This window comes from Gadus chalcogrammus, chromosome 12 (genome assembly GCF_026213295.1).
Source record: "Gadus chalcogrammus isolate NIFS_2021 chromosome 12, NIFS_Gcha_1.0, whole genome shotgun sequence".
In the NCBI taxonomy this organism is placed as follows: Eukaryota; Metazoa; Chordata; class Actinopteri; order Gadiformes; family Gadidae; genus Gadus; species Gadus chalcogrammus.
In genome coordinates this window covers 31163217-31183695 of record NC_079423.1, presented here as the reverse complement: position 1 = coordinate 31183695, position 20479 = coordinate 31163217, and the positions used below count along the sequence as shown (strand labels likewise).

General features: G+C 48.7%; 2 protein-coding genes across 2 annotated transcripts; one reads left to right on the top strand and one right to left on the bottom strand.

The window, feature by feature from the left end:
* Positions 1–246: 246 nt before the first annotated feature.
* On the top strand, positions 247–6154 carry ubxn6 (UBX domain protein 6). Its single transcript, XM_056604708.1, has 11 exons — positions 247–442; positions 860–1008; positions 1178–1236; positions 1436–1564; positions 1664–1761; positions 1892–1967; positions 2198–2282; positions 2874–3093; positions 3492–3622; positions 4206–4354; positions 4519–6154. Exons 1-11 carry the CDS (start codon positions 360–362, stop codon positions 4642–4644), a joined length of 1305 nt encoding a protein of 434 aa, XP_056460683.1. The 5' UTR covers positions 247–359; the 3' UTR covers positions 4645–6154.
* Positions 4956–17714, bottom strand: chaf1a (chromatin assembly factor 1, subunit A (p150)). The gene is made up of 16 exons (XM_056604677.1): positions 17403–17714; positions 16216–16266; positions 14912–15522; positions 14701–14763; positions 14368–14612; positions 14035–14116; positions 13873–13941; positions 13374–13591; positions 12697–12865; positions 11748–11828; positions 11541–11660; positions 11094–11349; positions 9006–9162; positions 8128–8458; positions 7639–7723; positions 4956–7036 (listed from the first exon to the last, which is right to left on the bottom strand). Exons 1-16 carry the CDS (start codon positions 17461–17463, stop codon positions 6915–6917), a joined length of 2721 nt encoding a protein of 906 aa, XP_056460652.1. The 5' UTR covers positions 17464–17714; the 3' UTR covers positions 4956–6914.
* Positions 17715–20479: the final 2765 nt, after the last annotated feature.

The window sequence follows — 20479 nt, the reverse complement described above, 5'->3', positions numbered from 1 at the left end:
TCAATAAATAAATAATAAATACATATTTAATATTTCATGTGACAGTCGGCCACACGGGGGCAGTGTGAAAGTCAGCCACACGGGGCAGTATAACAATCGGCCACAAATGGGCAGTGTGACATTCGGCCACACGGGGGCAGTATAACATTCGGCACCAAAGGGACAGTGTGACATTCGGCCACACGGGAGCTGTGTGACAGTCGGCCACACGATGGCGGTATAACGGAAATACCGTCATTATTCACAGGAAGTCCGTTTCCTCTTCTTTCTCTGGAGACTCCCACCCCAGTATTTATGTTTTGGGCTGTCATTAGCACCTAGCATTCTGTCGATAATATCGCTGTACGATCGGTTTAGAAATGAAGAAGTTCTTTGGAGACATTAAAAAAGACATCAAATTCAAATCGGCTGGAACCGGGAAGAAACTAACCGACGACACCAGGTGCAAAATACACTTTTTATCGCCCTGATCATGAGTACAGTGAACCCTTTAGCGGGTAGTAAACAGACTCTAGTCTTACCAGACTATTGCACGGATGATGAACTTATATTAGTTGTGGGCCGAACTGTGTTGCACAGTACATGTTCTACATGGACTGGTCTTGGGACTAACGAGATCTCCTCTAATCTCTGACGGCCTAATCCTTAAAAGACGTCTTGGATTGCGGAAATAAAGCGATCCTACTGTGAATAACAAGTCAGACTCTACTATATCTAGCAGCTATGAACGTAAAGCTCCATCGATGTACCTTTGCGTTTGACTCGATTTGGTTGTGTTGACGTAATGAACAGCACGGCCTGGTCCGTGGCTACGTCATGACCCTCCGTTCTTCTGTCTGTTCCCCCCGTCACGGAGCAGCAGACCTCAGGTGTCGCAGAGCCATGCCGCTAGACCCCGCCAGGCGCCCACCGAGGGGGCGGCGAGAGCCGGGGCGGCCGCGCTGGCCCGGATAGACCAGCAGCCGCGACCCAAGGTCCAAACGTCGCAGGACGCCATCAGGAAGCAGGGTACGGTGGGGTCCATGGTGGTAGTCATGGGGGCTGTGATGGGGCCACTCGCAGGGCCAATCGGTTGCCTGTTCAGTGTTGTTGTTTTTTAAATGAATGTCTTTTCTGTGTAAAGACATCGTGAACACCCGAGTCTCCTTGGTAACCGTCCTGCGTATTTCCCCTTCAGTGAAAAAGGAACTGGAGGCTGAAGCTGCTGCAGTGGCAGAAAAGGAGAAGCCCGTAGAGGTCAGTTTGTGAGGAACAGATCCACTGTAGTACTGGTGTGGGCTGGTAGAGTCAACAATAAAGATAAAGACATCATGCTCTCCTTGATTGGTAATTAAAAGGTACACTCCATAGGGTTATCTTTATATTAAGTTAATTTGTGTACTGCAAAAACAAGTATAAAAGCTGAGTTGACTTTGGTAAATCTTCATGTGTTCAGGACGTCAGCGTGCCAGTGAAGGAACTAGCGTGTCTTTCTGTGACGGGAGTGTTCTTCACCTGTCCGCTCACTGGAGCCACTCTGACGAAGAGCGGGCGAGAAGTACACATCAAAGAGGCGATTTTCATGGTGTGTATCGCGTCCTTTTCAACGTGACCCGATACGATGAGACTTCACCTGATGTTGTCTACGAGTGACCATGTTTGACCGGTGATGTTTGTTTCTCAGCGGTTTGAAGAGGACGCGGTCGCGGCGTCGGTGATGATGATTCACACCTTCAACAAGGACCGAGAGAAAGTTAAAGCTGCTGTCGACATCATCAGCAAGTAAGACGTCGTCGTAGTTCACCAAGTGTCCCACTGGGCCCGAAATGGAACACCGAATGTACTCTGTAAGGAAGGCTTGACCGGGGCTAGGCGGAGTTCATTATCCTAATACCCGTCTTTCCTTTCCTAGGTACATCGAGAATATATGCAAGAATCCAGCAGAAGAAAAATATAGGAAAATCAAAGTCAGCAACAAGGTGTTCCAGGTGTGTTCATTTAAAATGTATTTTAGTTCTCTTCACTAACAGGCTGTGATTGGTAAACGGTTGGATCTAGTGACTGTGTTCCACACTCTTGGGGAATGCCTCTACTCTCTGCGAAATGTTGTCTTTCACTACATTACATCGTCTCCCTCATTAACGTGTGTGTGTGTGTGTGTGTGTGTGTGTGTGTGTGTGTGTGTGTGTGTGTGTGTGCGTGCGCGTGCGCGCTGCAGGAGAAGGTCCACTGTCTGGAGGGTAGCAGGGAGTTCCTTCAGGCCGTGGGCTTCGTCAGCGTCATGTTCCCCGTGGACGGCCAAGGTACGCCCTCCTCCATGAGGATCACACGCACGCCTCTCCTCCAGAGTCCTCACATTTATCCAAGGCAACCTTTCTCTATTGGGATCTCTTGTAATAATATAATACATGTTACTTATGAGCAGGTAGGGGTTAGGATTCATGCTCGACAACAGGTGGATTGTGGTTATAGAGCAGAACCTTTTGGACTTAAACAAGGTAACGAAAAGACTGTAGGGGGTAAAGCGCATACAATTAAGGTCCTTACCGCAGCGACCAGAGTTTGACTCCTGCCCGTGGTCCTTTGCTGACTGTCTTCCCCTCTCTCTCCCATACCTTCCTGCTATACTCACTCTGCAATAAAAAAAGAACCTCAAAAATAAATCTTAAAATAAAAACCTTTTGGATAATTTCAGAGAAGCTTTGTCTAATCAAAGTCCCCTCTGCTGTCTGTCACCTGTGACCTGTGACCCTGTCACCCTGTCACCTTTGACCCTGTCACCTGTGACCCTGTCACCTGTGACCCTGTTCCCCGTGTCCGCCCCCCTGTCTGACGTCTGCCCCCCTGTCTAACGTCCGCCCCCCCCCCCCTGTCTGACGTCCGCCCGCCCCCAGAGGAGGACGAGGAGTTCCTGGTGCTCCCGGAGCAGGGCGCCGAGGCCCTGGAGGGGGTGAAGGAGAGCCGGGAGCGGCTGCAGCGCGGGGAGCCGGTGCGCGCCCAGCTGGAGCGCCAGCCCCAGGCGTTCAGAGCCTGCGGCCACGCCGCACGCTTCGAGCTGCCGCCCGACTTCTACAACCTCACGGCCGACGAGCTGAGAAGGGAGCAGCAGCAGAGGTAGGCGGGCCACACCCGAGCCCGTCGATTGGTTGGGTAACCTAACCCTAGCCCGTCGATTGGTTGGGTTACCTAACCCAAGCCCCACGATTGGTTGGGTGATAACCGTGGCAACGCTTAAGGACCAATCAAGAGATTGATGTCTGGATTTATTTTTCTTTGTGATTCTCGGTGCCACTGTTTTAAGTTTCTGTTAAAGGGGAAATATACCACCAGATGTGACACTCACGTCTGGTGGTATAATATGTCCCCTTTAATATTTTCTGTTTGGCACTTTGTGATGCTTGTTCCAAAAGGTGCTTTATTATAGTAGCTAGTAGATGATCGATAGGCCTGTATCCGAGTGTTGCGCCGCTGTTTAACCCCGTGTTTAACCAAACGTCTGCCCGGTTTGTCAGGAGTGATCTGCTGGAGAAGAACTCCATGATGCGGACCAAGGCCATGAGGGAGAAGGACGAGCAGAGGGAGAGGAGGAAGTACAACTACACCCTGCTGAGAGTCCGGCTCCCCGACGGGACCCTGCTGCAAGGTCCGCCCCCGATTAGTGGATATGATTATTTTCCTTGATTCAGTTCGCGTCGGTCAATTCCCCAAGAAGAATCGTTCAGAATCGTTTGTTCGTTAGCGAATCATGGAATGCACGGTTCTCAGCTGGGCCCTCGTTCAACAACAATCAACAAACATTACAATCAAGTTCCTTTCACCTGAGGAGCGCTTCATGTGTTGTTGCCCTGGCCAGTCCCTCTTCACCACTCTGCTAGCTTAACACGGTGAACAGCGAGTGGGAGTCGTATATATCACGGCAACACATCATGGATGCGTCACCTCAGTATTTCTGCATAGCTTAATGCGTGTAATGTAACTAACTTACTGTCAAGCACGTGCTAATAGACTCCAATAACAGAGGTGTGGTAGCAGGTTAAACCACAATATCAGTTGAACTCGGGTATGCTATGGCACCAAACGAGTGACGTAGCCGTACCGGTCGTACATACATGTTAATGTGAAACGGCATGATGATAATGAATGCAACACGCTAAGCCGGTGGTAACCCTGCTATCGATGTTTTGGTTTGTAGACTGCGATTGACGTGCCGTTGTCTGTGCCTCCAGGAACCTTCTACGCGTGGGACAAGGTGCCCGCCCTGTTCCAGTTTGTCCGCGAGTCGCTGGTGGACGGCTGGCAGCCGTTTGAGCTCATCGCCCCCGGTGGCCAGAAGCTCAATGAGGCGGACGACGTCGCCCTGGCAGAATGTAACCTGGTGAGTACGGAAGCGCTGAAGGAAAGCACGCTAGCAAATCGCCTCAGTGCGTCCCTCACACTCTTCCTAACGATGGATTTCTAAATTTGAATTTCTTTTGGGTCCTTGGTAGAGATCCAGAGAAAGAACCACACGTTAGTAAACTACCTGTCTCCGTCTCCCAGGTCCCTGCCGCCACGCTCACCTTCAGCTGGGACGCGGCCGTGCAGGCGGACATCGCCGCCGCCGGAGGGACGACCGCCACGCTGCTCATACCCAGCCTGCAGGAGAGCATCCGGACGCTCAGCTGAGCGTCCGTCTCCCCCCACCCCCCCTCTCTCTCTCTCCAGACACACTGCGGACGTTTCTTAGTGCTGACTGGTGTTGTATTAGAACAGGCGAGAGGGCGACAACAACCTTAAACCCTTACGAGTCTCACCGCCTCTCCTCCTTGTTCGTAAATAATGTCCCCAAAAGAGCTCCAACGCTTACTATTGGCAATCTGATCAAGGACACCGTGGAGCTACGGGGGAGACGTTGAGACATGACGCACCGCGTAGAGCTACTCTCGCTGCACGTTGAAGCTCATGTGCTCCAGTGGGAGGAATCCTATTGGTTCAGTCCCTCGTTTTAGACCTGAGCAGCAGCCAAAAGCGGTCGAGGCGGTGTTGGCCACGGGGCTTCTTCCATTGGTCCAGCAGTTAATCCAAGTCACACATTTTGGCTCCGCATTTGTTTTACTTGACTGAAGTATCCTATGTTACGGTAAAGGTTAGCGACGGCACACCGGAAGAGTCTTGAGATGAGGGGGGGATATCTAATGCAACGTATGGTTAACCTATTGTATTTAACGTGCTAACAAGATAGTCTCACGGTCTGGTCGTTTGTAGTGGCCCTAGTGAATTGTGTCAAATTGAAAAATCCCAAGTAAAGCTGTCTAACTTGCACTGCTAGCAAACACTAATAGAAAAATATTGATTTCAATATTATAAGCCCCAGTGGGTGTGACTTAACTTTTGTCCGAAGCAGGTATAAACCAAGTAATCATTAAGCTCATTTGAAGTACTGTTTTTGTGAAGGATTTAGTACTATTGCACAGAGCAACCAGGATCTACCTTTTAAAAATATATTGTGGAAGCTAAGGTCACTTATGATGGTGACTGCTTATTTAGGCTTCCGGCTACTGTTGTATGGAAGCATTTACCCGTTGCACACTATTAGTCACGTGGATTACATGTTGTGTCTGTTAAAACTCAGCATGTGGTTGTTGTCAGTGGCTGTGCAGACTGGTCTTGTGTTTGCAACGAATTCAAGCATAAAGTGTTCAGATCGGATGACTTGATAGTGTATGGATAAGCTTTATGTACGTCTCGGCAATGGGAAAACAATGTCAGAAATCGACCCGGATGCATTGAATCAGTTCTTCGTTTCCACCAAACTACCATTAGTTCATACAACTTGGGACTCATTTCATGCAGATTTGGCTGTAATTATTTCCTGCACACAACTATAAATGAGCTCCCGATGCTTCAATATAACTCTTCCACCGTCTTGTCTAGCCTGTAGGCTTCGTGAGGGAGAAGTCAATGGTTTAATGGGCTTGTCTTCAGGGTTAGCAGAAATACAGAGCTGTTCATTTCTTTATAACCTGCTTGTAAAGATTAAATATTTTACTGCACTGTTCCTGAAGGCTATGATTCTGAGTGTGCTTTCTTTGACAACACACCCACAAGTCTATATTTTAATCTAGAGAGAAACCTCTATAAAGACACCAGGGGAACAACGGGGGAGACTATCCATGCCAGCACAACCAAAAAAAAAACAAGTGAAAAACGAGTATAAAAGTGCAATACATTTAATATTATTTTAATGAATTCAAAATGTTCAAGTACGGTATTCTTGAAAAGAAAAAAAATCCACATTTATAAAATGACGTGGCCTAGCGGGCCCCACCTGGGACGCAGCCAACAGCGACAGACCGCCCCCCCCCCCGCTTGTTAGTGTGGGGGTCTGTGAGGTTAAGGGCTGCTGGTCAACAACACGGGGCTGGGCTGGAGCGCTAGATTCTCTCTGAACTGGACTATGTACAAGGAGACTGACAGCAGGGCTCGAGTCCCATAATGCCGTCACGACTTTACCGCGGGTGAAACGGGAAGAACAACGAGGCCGGCCCGGGGCACGGTACGCTCTCCTCGGTCTAAACCCTGGAGGGAAGTGTTGCGTTGGTGTTGTCCAGTTGCAGTGGTGAACTAACCACAGGTGAAGACGCTCTGATGACAGGACGGCCGTGACGTCGCTGTGCCGTGCAGGACACGGGACGGGAGCTGACCGGACGCTGGCCCGTCGAGGCCTTGGTTCGTCTTCCGTTACGACCCTCCACGGCTCCGAAAGCCTGGCGGTCTCAGGGTCCAGTGTCGTCCACAAGTCTCTCTCTAGCGCGGTGGGTTACCCCATCCTGGGTCCGTGTGAGGAGCGACGGAGACACACCCAGGGCTGAGAGGAGAAAGAGTGAAATGGGGGGGGGGGGGCAGTGGTATGGAGAGGGGGTCCTAGAGGCGACAGCGAGGTCCAGGGTCGGCCCTCAGGCAGTAGCCACCGTCGGGGCCGGGCCGGGCCGTGCGGGGGCGTCTGATGGGGAGACGGCCATCGTGCCGGGGCAGTCCGTCTCCGTGCTAGTCCGTGAGGCGGTCTCTTTGGATGAATCTGTGTGGAAGAGGTTTGAGCTTTAGTGTTTTGATAACAGCCGTGTAGACAATGGATAGCTCCCTTAATGAATGCTTCCAGAGGATGACTACGACCATCCCACCGGGGTTTGGTCGTCAACGTGATCGCATTCTCCTACTACCTACTAGGGAAACTCATCCTATACTCATAGCCAGTTATCCTAGAAGCTGTTGGGAGTATACAGAACCAATGAAAGGGTCTTCCAGGTCTTGAAGAGGTTGACATAGACTCAAGTCGGACTATATATTAATATCTAAAGTCTGATGGAAGACGAGCTCAGAACTGGGTGGACGGGACATTTCACTTTCTTTATATTTGTTCCAGCGCATCGTGTTGCTTGAGGCGGGACTCTGAATGTGATTGATGGCTAAACACAGTAAAGAAGGGTCACTAACTGGTTTCTAAATCAACACCGTGTGACTTATTAAAACCCCCTCTGAAGTCATCCACTCACGACAAGGTGTTCTTGGGCAGAATATCAGCGTCATGAGGCTTCAGCAGAACTGAAGGTTAACGCTGTAGCAGAGGATCTGCTCCAGCACGGTAGGTAGGCCTGCTAGACCAGAGCCGAGTGGACTCACCGGTCTGTGTCGCGATGATGACACAGTCGTCCTCTGCATCCTCCTCCGTGTCGGCCTGGAAGCCGTCCGTCTCCATGGGCTCCGTCTGCGGGGGTCGTTAGAATCGTTACTGAGACCTCATTCACAGCCAAGATGCTGGCTCCAACAATAGAATAATCTATTTCATACCGACATTGCGATGTAATATAACGTGATTTGCAAATCACAAAAGCTGAAAAAGGAAAAAAATATTTTCAATAGCTCAATAAAGTTCAGGAAAGAGCAGTTTCTTTGTTGACTGCTTCCAATGTTGTGTAGGTCATACTATATAATGGCTTATTGTTTGTTTAGTGAATAATACAGAACATAAGGAACTTCGCGTACTATATCGCAATATTAGTTTAAATAATTGCAATTAGATTATCGTTCAGCCCTAGACATTAGGACCCCAAATGTTACACATCGGGTATAGACACATAATGGTAGTAATAGTTATTTCAGTTTGCCGACCTGTTCGACATCCGCACACTTCTTCATGAACCTCTTGATGGACATGCTGCCCGTGCTCCGCCTCTTGTGGGAGGAGGGGGTGGAGGAGGTGGACGAGGACTGGGGCGTCCCGGGGGAGTTCCCCTGGGACCCGGTGGCGGCCGGGGGCGGGGCCTCCTCGCGGGGGTCCTCCCGGGCTCCGGCCGTGAGGTAGGTCCACTGGCAGGGCACGGGCAGGGCGTCCCGGCCGAAGCGGGACAGCACCTCCCCGTGGACGTACCAGCAGCAGCGCCGGTAGGTGGCGCCCTTCTTGTACACGGCGTTGTTCTTGATGATGCGCTTCACGCAGATCCTGGAGAAACAAACAAAACAATTCAAAGGTCAATGGACTCCGTTCACGCAGCTCGTTCCTAACCAGTGGCCACTCAAAGCGTTGTAGGACACGGCCAAACATTCACCCGTTCACGCACACATTCACACAGCGACGGCGGCGTCGGCCACGCAGGGCGACAGCCAGCTGGTCAGGAGCAGTCAGGGTGAGGCGTCTCGCTCAGGGACACCTCGACACTAGCTAGGAGCCGGGATTCAACTAACAACCCGCCGGTTACCAGCCAACCCTCTTCCGGTTACCAGCCAACCCTCTTCTGGTTACCGGCCAACCCTCCGGTTACCGGCCAACCCTCCGGTTACCGACCAACCCTCCTCAGGTTACCGGCCAACCCTCCGGTTACCGACCAACCCTCCGGTTACCGGCCAACCCTCCGGTTACCAGCCAACCCGCCCCTACCTCCTCTTCCCGCCACATGTTCGCCCCGTGACGTATGAAAACCGAAACACATTTAGTCTGGGTGGGACATCCCAAGGGGACCAGACCCGCCTCACACGGTGGGCCTCCTCACCTGGTCGGGACGTTGTCCGCCGGGCTGGGGGGGCTGCCCACGGCGGGCGGGGGGGACGCGGCCAGGCTCTGCTGGCGGCAGAGCTCCTGGAACTCTGTGATGATGACCTTGTTGCTGTTGACGTTGCCGTGCAGCAGGGGGAGCAGCTGTTCCAGTACTGGGGGCCGCGGGAGCACATTGATTCACGGTTAAGTCAGGGTATCTGCAGGTTTCAGCAAGTCAAATTTAAGACTTTTTAAGACCTTTTTAATACCACCTTGAATGAAATTTAAGACCTAAAACACAAGCATAGCATGTGTGTCACTCAACGAGACTCAATCACCTACCCATTGTCACATATTAGCTAGCAAGCATGCAGATAATCATTAAAATATGCAGCTAGCAAGAAAGAAGCCTCTCTACATGTCCTTCTTGAAAAGTCCCACGAGAAAAAATAAAATAGTCTTGCCCCGACAAATTTAAGAACCTGTGTTACAGTATTTAAGACCAGCATATGACATTTGTAACGAATTTAAGACTTTTCAAGGCCTTAAATTTAGAAACATGAATTTAAGACTTTTTAAGGATGCGCGGACACCCTGTAAGTTCACTCAACATAATAAATAATAATAATAATATAATTTTATTTAAAGGGCGCCTTTCAAGACACTCAAGGTCACCTTACAGAGCATAAAGTTATAAGACAGAGGTTAAACATGAAGAATTAATAACACTCAAAAGACGACTAAAGTGAAGGGGGGGACCTCACTAACCACCACCGACATATCACTGCTGTGGCTACCCACATACAACAGTTATATAATACATTGTGTCCCAGACATTACTGAATCTGTACTAGGGATGCTTACCATTTACTGACTCTTTGACGGATTAAAGAGTAAAAAATAACAGCTTAAAGGGGTAGTTCGGAATTTTGGACATAGGGCCTGATTCCCAAGTGAGCATTGGTATTCTATATCACTGGAGACAGTTTTCAACCCATTTTATTCAGTCCTTCTAGTTGCGGAGTTCTCTCGTGCTAGGCTAGCGCAAGTGAACGGGAAAAGCTAGCCTGCTATTAAAAACAGTCTTACCCACTCCACAGTACACCCGAGGTCAATCAATAATAACACCAGACTATAGATTTAAATGTCTGTTTATAGAATAATGTTAGAAATAAAACCAACCTTGCATTGCATTGCATTTTGAGGGAATTGCTGGGTCTCAGCAGCAGTGTTATATTCCTGGTAGTAGGCTACGGCAGCGGCGGACTGATACCTAGGTTACCGGTTAGCGTATTCAATTAAAAAGATATGGCCACGTTTGGATGCATCGCTAAGCCCTCCAAACGTGGCCATATCTTTTTAATTGAATACGCTAATTCCTTCCTTCACTGTACTCGGCGTTTGTAGCATTGACAGCGGCAGGTAAATAAACTAGAGCCGGTAGGTATCAGTCCGCCGCTGCCGTAGCCTACTACCAGGAATATAACACTGCTGCTGAGACCCAGCAATTCCCTCAAAATGCAATGCAATGCAAGGTTGGTTTTATTTCTAACATTATTCTATAAACAGACATTTAAATCTATAGTCTGGTGTTATTATTGATTGACCTCGGGTGTACTGTGGAGTGGGTAAGACTGTTTTTAATAGCAGGCTAGCTTTTCCCGTTCACTTGCGCTAGCCTAGCACGAGAGAACTCCGCAACTAGAAGGACTGAATAAAATGGGTTGAAAACTGTCTCCAGTGATATAGAATACCAATGCTCACTTGGGAATCAGGCCCTATGTCCAAAATTCCGAACTACCCCTTTAACACAATCAGGCAAATGGTAAAGAAAAGAAATCGAAAGAAAACAAAAAAATCCCTTCTGTCCATCGTTCTGTTGTCTGCTGCTCTTGGACATGTTTACTAAATTGTACCCCCAAATAATTGAAAAACGGTCCTTCAAGTGTTTGTTTGCAGCCCTTATAACATTATCCAAAATCCTTAGGGTATGTTTTAGAATTCATTGTTACTTGGCCGTTCAGATCGCCTTTACCTTCAATCAGCGAAATGGTACCTCACTTAAGCCTTATTGCATCATGTCACAGAAAAGGGGGCCACTCACGTTGCTCAGCTCTCTGGCTCTTCTTGGTCAGGTCCTCTGGGCTGGGGCTGGTGTCGGCCTTGGGCAGGGCCTGGATCAGACACACGGCGTAGGGCTGGAGCAGCTCCAGGCTCCGCCGGTCCGTCTCCCCGTCCCACACGCAGCCCCTGACCACCGCCTCCAGCTGCTTCACCTTCTTCTTGGACGACATCAGCTCGTCCCACTCCCGGGCTTTGAGCCTCTGGCGCACCTTCTGCTTCTCCATGTCGCCGCCCTCCTGGGGGGAGAAGAGAACGTTTAGCACCAAGACCCAGTCTGAGTTATTGGGTCGATACCAACGTTTCAGAAGGAGACCAACCATGGGGAAACTATTCCATGGCCGTCTACTTTGACTTTTATGCCCATTTTTGCTTGCTGGCATTAAATACTTAATGCCAAACAAAGAGGGACGAAAAGCTTCAGGAATACCTCTTCCTCCAACGCGCCCTCATCATTGGACAGATAACCGTGGGGTACGAAGAAGCCATCGTCGTCTTCGTCGTCGTCATTATCCCCCCCCTCCGCCTCTCCTCCCTCCTCTTCATCCTCCTGAAAAGAACCAGGTCACACCGTCAGCTTCTGAGACACGCCCACCCCTACAGAGACTCCGTACAGGCCGTCCTTTGGGCCACTCACTCCTTCACTGTGCGACAGCGACTCTCCAGGCTCCTCCTCCTCCCACTCGTCATCGCTGTCCACCTCGTAGTCCAGCAGGTCCTGGGGAGACAGGGGGTTCGGGTTAAGGCCGACGTACACCACTCCGACTCTGGAATCCGACCCCGTAACTACGGAGACCCCCTCGAGAATTCGAAGTTCTCCGTCGGGATGTCGGATACGCAATGCAATTCGCAGCCCGATCGATCTCATAAGTTGAATACAAACCATGCAAATAGCGTTGTAAATAAACTTCCAGAACTTTTCAAATCTTATTTGGTGTTTCATTGGTCCTTAATGTGCAAAGTAAACAACGTACAAAGTAAATAAAGTGCAGAGTCAAACAGGGAAAAGTGATTCTGATTCTTTTTTTTGTTAGGAGGACCAATCACAGCCCTCGTTGTCATTTTTGGAGAATCCGTCTTACGTGTCAATCACTGGTGCCAGACTGCAACACTATGGCGGAGAAACGTAGGGAGGCCGGGCTGTGTTTTGGCTTGGTTCGTATCCTTACCCTCTTCCAATCTCTCTTTCTACTACTCTGTAATCGTATCTACAGTACCTCTAAGAGAAGCGAGGGAGCTGTACATACTAGTGTACATGCAGACTGGCCTTTCCTCACATTTAGTTTATGGACCATAGTAATTCTACGCATGGGACCTGTCTCTGGCCTTACCGTGTCCAGCTCAGGGGGGAGATGAGGGAGACCCTCACCTTAGGGAGGGGGAGGGGAATGGGTGAGGGAGACCCTAACCATGTCCAGTCTGAGGGGGAGGGGGGAGATGAGGGAGACCCTCACCTTAGGGAGGGGGGAGGGGAATGGGTGAGGGAGACCCTAACCATGTCCAGTCTGAGGGGGAGGGGGGAGATGAGGGAGACCCTAACCTTGTCCAGTCTGAGGGGGAGGGGGGGAGATGAGGGAGGGCCTTACCTTGTCCAGGCGGAGGGGGCAGCGGGGGGTGATGGTGGCGCTCCTCTTGCTCCAGGTGCCCCAGTACGCCGGCCGGTGGTTCAGGTGGAACTGCAGCAGCTTCATGGCGCCACAGCGCTTACGGTCGGGCACGCCGTCGGGCCGAGGCCCTTCCTCCATGACCACGTCACTGAGGACGCACAGAGACACACAGGATTAACATACACACAGGATTAACATACACACAAGATTGAACCGCACACAAGATTGACATACACACAAGATTAACAGGACGTCTTCAGTGGGACTGGAACATCAGACCAGGAATGAAACTACCAATTCACGGATCACTGAAGAGAAGTGATGAAGGACATTTCCATAACATGGTAAAGGGCCATTAGTGTTGTGTCCCACAGCGTAATAAATGCGTAAACCATGCAATTTCATTAACTTCAAATATACTACTACAACTACTACAGGGAATACCGATAGTTATGAGCAGGTAGGGGTGGGAAATGTTGCTCAAAGAGGCCTGCAGATGAGGTAACAGACATCAGACCCAGAACATTTCAGCTTGGATTCGTACACCCTGTCCACACCTCATGACGCAGTGTTCCCCTGCCATCATCCAGGAAATCCCCGTTTCTCAGTACAACACTCGACCCAGTCTCACATCCCACCCCGCTCTCTGCAGTCACCTGAGGGTGTTCCTCTGCCGGGGCTTGGTCGGACCCGACCTGCGGGGCTTCTTCTGGGTCCACTCCTTCAGTACGTTGGTGTCTCTGGACGGCGTCTCCAGGCAGCGGTCCAGCTCCTCCAGAACCTCGTCCCCACACTGGACGCGGCAGAGCGGGGCCAGGCCCATGTGCTCCTTGATCTCAAACGGAGCAAACTTCCCACACGCCGCCGAGAGTGTCTGGACGGAGAGCAACAGAAAACGAGTCATTATGGATTATAATCACAGTTTTGGAGTCATGGATAAGTACTCCATTAGCTACAGAATATTGAATATATACAGGAGATGTACACTTGTGTTTGCTCATCAGTACAAGTTCAGAACCAAACTGAATGACTCTGCAGGGATGCAACGGCCATTCTACTAAATTAAATCATAAATAAGCCAAACATCAATACCATAGGTCTTGCCAGGATGATGGAATCAGCACAATTCATGAAATAATGCATTAAGTCCCTCACCTTAGGAGCCAGCTGGGTCTTGGGCTTCTGCAGGTACCTGGTTATTGCTGCATTCTTGGCTTTAAGACGCTGGAATCAAAGTTCAGAATTAGCCAGTTGTTGATATCCAACCCATTCCAGAGTAACTTTTGGTTGTGGTGCGATTCGAGCTCAGCGACCCACGTCTTTCTCTTCTTTCATCTTTTTCTCCTCCTCCTTCAAACGTTTATCCTCGTCTTTCTTGCGCTTTTCTTCAAGTTTAGCCCTAGCGGAAAGGAGATACGGGTTATCAGGCGAGACCTACAGAATAACACGTTAAAGAAAACATCCATAGCTATTGTTATACAAGTCCCAACAGAGCATTTCTGACGTTGGGCCACCTTCACAGTTTGGATTCCTGAGAGAAGAAATTCAAGATAAAGATCCATGATAGTAATTGGGTATATGAATCATATCTGGGTGTGGCTGCTGCTCCTTCATTTGATTGGACGTTGTGAGTACCGCTGTGTGACTCACTCTTGTTTTGATTTGCGCTGGTCCTCCTTGGCCTTCAGCCGTTCTGCTTTCTCCTTCTCCTCCTTTTCTTTTTTGTCACGTTTCTCACGTTCGTCTTTTTCCTTTTTATCCCTTCTCTCCTTTTCCCGCTCCTCTTTGAGTTTTCGGGCTTCCTCCTTTTTCTTCTCCTTGGCCGATTTGGCCTCCTCCTTCTGCCGCTCCTTCTCCTGCCTCAGCTGGAGCCGCTCGTCCTGCTCCTGTAAGCTCTGAAGTCACATCAGACATCAGTCACTTCATAAAGGATCGGGAGGGGCTACCGAGGGGCAATAAAAGTAAAGGATTAAGAGTATGCACCTTCAAGGAGCGCCGTTTCACCTTCTTCTCATCCTCTGGCACCTTGGGGGTTGTGTTCGGATCCTGTCAGGTCACAAATAAATATATACTTGAATAAATACTTTAGCAGCAAACCGTATCATTTCTAGAAAATGCACATATAAATGGGATGTGGTCATACATTTGAACGATAGATATTTGATCACATTGCCCTGGTCCTGGTGGTACCTACAGTATTGAGGCTCTTGTTCTTGGCCTGCTCGGGAGAACTCTCAGCCGCAGAGTTAGAGCTGACGGAGGAGACGGACAAAATGGACTCATTCTTCATCGACTCGTCCTGCTCCTCTGCCTCGCTCTCAGAGTCCTGCGTCGTGTCCAGCCGCGTGACGGACTCCGCGTCGCTCTCCTCTTCCGCTTCGCTCTCCTCTTCTGCTTCACTTTCATCTTCGGCCTCGCTGACCACCTTGCAGTCCGGAGTCCCTTTTTTACACGGAACGTTGCTGCTGCTGCCGGAGTCTCCGTTGAGAACCGGTTTGTCCGTGTGGGGCTGCTTCACCTCTGCGGCAACGCAGGCAGCAGGATTAGAGGGCTGCTTGACCGGAGACTCTTCGGCGGTTAGATCTATACACATGTTCTCCGTGGAGCCGCTACCTCGGCTGAAGAAGCCGTCAAGAGGACCGCGGCCGTTGACCAAGGCGGGTCCGTTGTGGACGGAGCCTGGGGAGGTCTCCGCCTCGTTCTCTCCATCGGAGGCCGCTGGCTCCGTGCAGAGAGGCACGCGGGGCCGTTTGGACTCTTGGGAGTCCTTGGGCTCAGGATTCAGGCGTTTGAAGGGCAGACGGGCTGCGAATATAAATGAAGGTTTTCTTGTTATCTTTCTGAACCATATGGGCATTAAGTCTCCGTCAACATTAAACTATAGGATGTGTCACTGTAGGACTGGATACAATGTAAACCAGTTGATGCATTATCCATCAGTTTTTACGAATAGATGGACATAGATGTTTTGAACAGGCCAAAAGATCGGAAACAGATTTATTAAAAACTGGTTTAATTGTAGTTGGTGGTATAATAAGGTAATAACTTTAAGGCAACTAACTGCTTTCAACCCACTGCCAATACTAGTTTACTTAATCAGAATTCTGCATGTTGATTTAAAAATGATCCAAAGAAGTGGGGTGATATGTATAAGCCCAGGCCATACAGCAGAGCGCCTGTATGTGGGTAATATAGCATCAGATGGGAGGCTTGGTAGGTGAATTTGAAGCATTAAGCACTACTCTTATGATTCTGAACATCCTTATGTGGGGTAGAAGACTGTTAACTATGTTAACCCCAACTGTAGTATGCTTTTGGTAACCACTTGAGATCAAATACAAGCTGATATTAAAAGATCTGGAACATCAATGGCTTCACTGACTTATATAACTTCTTTAGACTAGTAATTCAGGACAACATAACTAAACAGACCTGATACAAAAAACAACCAAATCAACCTGATACACTTATAATAGCAAAATAAGGAAGGCCTCTCACCTTGAACCAGCTTCATGTTGGCCGGTTTTTTTTTTGTTTTAGAATCCATACCTGAAAATTAGAACAAAGCACACAACTTGTCATGCAATGAGTAACTAAAACAATGCCTTTGGTCAAACGGAAGACAAAATCATTCCCAATGGCTTGCTCCATATCGATTCTTATTCCTACTATCGTCAATGTTACACAATGACAACAGACGTTTTTGTTTTGTTTAGTTTGGCTGACCGCTGGTCGCCTCCGTACGATGAGATCTGGACATATCGTCTTTAAATCTCAGTTTCGGATCTGATAGTCCACCTCCTGTATCCATTGTTGCCCGAGCACGATGTTAACAACCAGTACACGATGGGAGATTGTTGTGGTGTATAAGAGATGCAAAGCGTATAGATTTGTTTGGTTTGCACTCCCGCCAAGCAGAGTCCTAATGAGTGACTGCAGGCCCTGTCCAGTCGCCCTCCTCTCGGTCTGTCTGGATCAGCGACCACAACACAGGCAGTATTCAAGTGGTAAGATTACTAATACTATTATTGCAATAGCCAACCTGAAGATAGCTCAGTGTATCACTGAAAACAAGTCCTGACGTCGGGGTCTTCTCACATCTGATGCTCTTCAGGCTAATGCAGGTAGCTTGTAAGGTTTAGCCCATCACTAGCCACCAGCTAACGTGCTAACGGGTTAGCCGAGTAGCAGGACAACTTGGAAAGAGCACTTACAAAGTCTTATTTAACCCGCTGACCAGGTTATGAGTTGGCCTGAGAGGGAAAACAGTGCAGTCCACTTATAAGAAGTCAACCCTTGTTTCGATAAATTAAAGTTAGCTTTGCGTTTTCTCCTTCAAAGCCGAGGATCAATAGACGATATCTGACCAGTACTCGGGTCTACAACGGCGTTAAGAGGACAGGCTGAACTAAAACCCGGAGATGTACGAGTTAGAACTTTATGACCGATGCCAGTGAACGGTGATATAATGTTATCCACCACAATGTACTCGTTGACTATCTTGAATAACTTCTGTCCACTGAAACGACATGAAGTTAAATCCCCCGACAGGGAGGTTAGTGTCATCTTCCTGATTGGACTCAACCCCTTTATTGGGTCGGATGAGTTAGGAGTACAAACCCTTCGGTGTTGTGTAAGAACATTACATGTACATTACATTAAATCACATTACATCCCAGCCGTACCCTTCCTCCGGGGGGTCGCCGCCGCCATTCCCGCGTTCGTCTGGGTCCCCGCCGCGAGCATCGTCCTCTTCCTCCTCCTCCTCCGTAGAGAAACAGCCGCAAACTACCGCGACGGTTCGCTGGAGTGACAGCTGTCACCCGGTGCGGAAGATAGAAGTTTATCTCTATACTTTAATTGTGTTCTAGTCCAATTTCATTTTCAGCGACAAACTCTTCCTAGGTTTCCACATCTCCCGCACGCACCCCTGTTCCCCGCTGGCCGTCTCGCGCTCCTCGGTCGGAATTGGCGGGAGTGTGTCAGCGGCCGGGTTCAGCGCCGCTGATTGGTTGGAAACATCCTGACGTCAGGACGTCGGTGCGTTCATTTTGTGTCATAGAGGGGGCCGTAGTGTGCAGCACTCGCCTGCAGGTGTACGTTGAGTGTATATAATAAATAATAATAATGATAATAATAATATAAGGAACCGAGAGCACTTCACGCCTCACATTATATCCGACGTTTATCAATTCGTGACATAAATATGTTCCAAAGTCTCAACCTATAAGGCTTGTGGCTAGCCATCCAACATGTCAACATAAAAACAGTACTGCGATGACAAACAGATGCGCATGCGCTGTGTGCATTTCAGAAAGTTTGATTGAGAGGTAGAACGATAAGGTTTGTATCGTAGGGACATCTGTAGCCTGGCATCATGTGAAGAATTGCAAACTGTTATTGTTGCAGAGCAAATAAAACAGATGGCGGACAACTCTGCTGATGCTATTCTATATATAAAAGTACGATTTTAAGTATTTGAGATGGGATGAAATGAAGCCAAGGGAAGTCCTGATACCATTGTCTCTGAAATCTTAAGAGTTTTATCTGCCAACTTCTGAGACAGAATGGTCTTAAGATCTGTCTGATGGGGTTTTAAAGTGCCCACAGATGATCCATCCTCTGTTGTATCTCTGTCTGAAGCCTCTCCCTGACTGTCATTGCTGCAGCCTGGTCTCTCCCCTGACACATGACCTTCTCCCTGTGCTACCTATTGCAACACAGAAAATAACATTTTGGAGCATAAATAAGACTAGCTCAGAAATAGCTGTGGAAAAGCTAATCTTGCTCAACTGGCCATATTTATTCAGGGTGTTGATGAGACTTTGACAATCAACGAGGAGTTCCTTGATTGGTGCCTATGAAGGAAACTACAACAGCGAATGACATATTCAGCTCCCTCGTTGGAGTGCTGGACAAGGTCGGAGTGGACTGGACCCGTGCTGTCAGCCCTGCTACAGATGGCACACCATCAATGGTCGGGAGAAAGGCAGGTGTTGCGACAAAATCCAGGGAGAAGACCGCAAATGGGGGACAAGATTTTTAGGCATTTCACTGTATTTTGCATCAAGAAGCATTGTGTTGCAAAACACAAAAAATGGATCATGTTATGATTGTGGTTGTAAAAACTGTAAATTTCATCAGAGCGCGAGGTCTGAATCACCGTCAGTTTGACACTTTTCTCAGAGATAATGACATTCAGGCAGGCCTACCATACCACACTGAAGTACGGTGGTTAAGCTGAGGTGCCGTGCTCAAGCGTTTCTTTGAGGTACGAGAGGATATTGGACAGTTCATGGAGAAAATGGGTAGCCCAGTGAGGGAACTTAAATGTCCGCAGTGGGTGCAGGATTTTGCCTTTATGGTGGATATTACACAGCGACTGAATAATCTTAACAAAATGTTGCAGGGCCGCAGAAAAATAGTCACTTAGTATCAGGGCCGTTGCTACAATTCCTGGGCCCCTAGAATAGATTTACTGATGGGCCCCCCTGCGTTGAATTGTTGACGGGGGGGGGGGGGGGGGAGAGCAATTGTTGACGGGGGGGGGGGGGGGTTTGAAGGAGCAATTGTTGACCGGGAGAAGCAATTGTTGAGGGGGGGGGGGGGGTGAAAGGAGCAATTGTTGACCGGGAGGAGCAATTGTTGACGGAGGGGGGGGGGGTTCTATGGTAGTACTATGGGCTGATGTAAAAATAATAATTTAAAAGAATTTTTTTTTTTTGTGGGCCCCCCCTGGGCTGTGGGCCCCTTGAATCGTCATCACCTTTCACCCCTTATCGACGGCCCTGCTTAGTATAACGACAGCATCCGCGCATTCAAGTTAAAACTGTCACTCTGGGAGACGCAGCTATCTAGTGGTGAAACCGCGCATTTCCCATGACTAACCGCCGTACGTGCGACCGGGCGTAATGCTGATATGGATCAATACAATGACAAGATAACGGGATTGCTGCAGGAGTTCAAGCGGAGGTTTCAGGGCTTCAGTGAACTAGGAAGGAGCGTTTTTCGCCCGCCATTTACAGTCAAGCCTTCTGACATGCCAGCTGACCTCCAACTCGAGATAATTGACTTGCAGTGTGATACCATTATGAAGGAGAAATTTGCGTCTGTGGGCTTGGACACATCTTATCAATATCTCTTGCCAGGGTACCCCAAATTAACATCCCTAGCTGCAAAGTTTTTATCCATGTTTGGGACTACCTATCTTTGTGAACAGGTGTTCTCTGTAATGAACCTAAATAAAACAAAGGACCGCTCAAGGTTAACAAACACACACTTGAATGACATTGGGAAATGTGCTGCTACTCAGGATTTGACACCTGATATTGATGCACTCGTAAAGGCTAAAAAATGCCACTTTTCTGGAGCAAGCAGCAGCAAATAGACTGCAGTGAGAAAAAACAAAGTTAATCAGCAAGTAGGCCTGGGCATAATTCTTGTGATGCTCTTTCAGAAATGTTTGCACTCTGATGAATACAGTTCTTTGAAAATAAGTTTACTCAGGTTTCATGTTAAAAGACAATGAATATCGTGCAGTATATCATTCTCAGCTTCAGTATCCTACAAAACAGTTGGATCTGATATAGCCTAATCTCATTGCTCATGCACTGCTATAACTTTTATTTGTTTATTTTATTTATATGTGTACATTTACATTTTCAAGGCAGTATGATAGCTTTCTTCATAGCTCCCACTTGAGTTTGTTTAGTGTGGTGAGTTAGTTCAAGTGTTCAGATGTAAAAATGTATTCCCTCAGCTC

Coding starts and splice junctions, on each gene's coding strand:
- ubxn6 (XM_056604708.1), top strand. CDS start 360: ATGAAGAAGTTCTTTGGAGACATTAAAAAAGACATCAAATTCAAATCG. Junction 1,968..2,197: donor TCAGCAACAAGGTGTTCCAG/GTGTGTTCATTT, acceptor TGCGCGCTGCAG/GAGAAGGTCCACTGTCTGGA. Junction 3,623..4,205: donor CGACGGGACCCTGCTGCAAG/GTCCGCCCCCGA, acceptor CTGTGCCTCCAG/GAACCTTCTACGCGTGGGAC.
- chaf1a (XM_056604677.1), bottom strand. CDS start 17,463: ATGCTCGCGGCGGGGACCCAGACGAACGCGGGAATGGCGGCGGCGACC. Junction 15,523..16,215: donor CAACATGAAGCTGGTTCAAG/GTGAGAGGCCTT, acceptor TTATATTCGCAG/CCCGTCTGCCCTTCAAACGC. Junction 11,350..11,540: donor AGGGCGCGTTGGAGGAAGAG/GTATTCCTGAAG, acceptor TTCTCCCCCCAG/GAGGGCGGCGACATGGAGAA.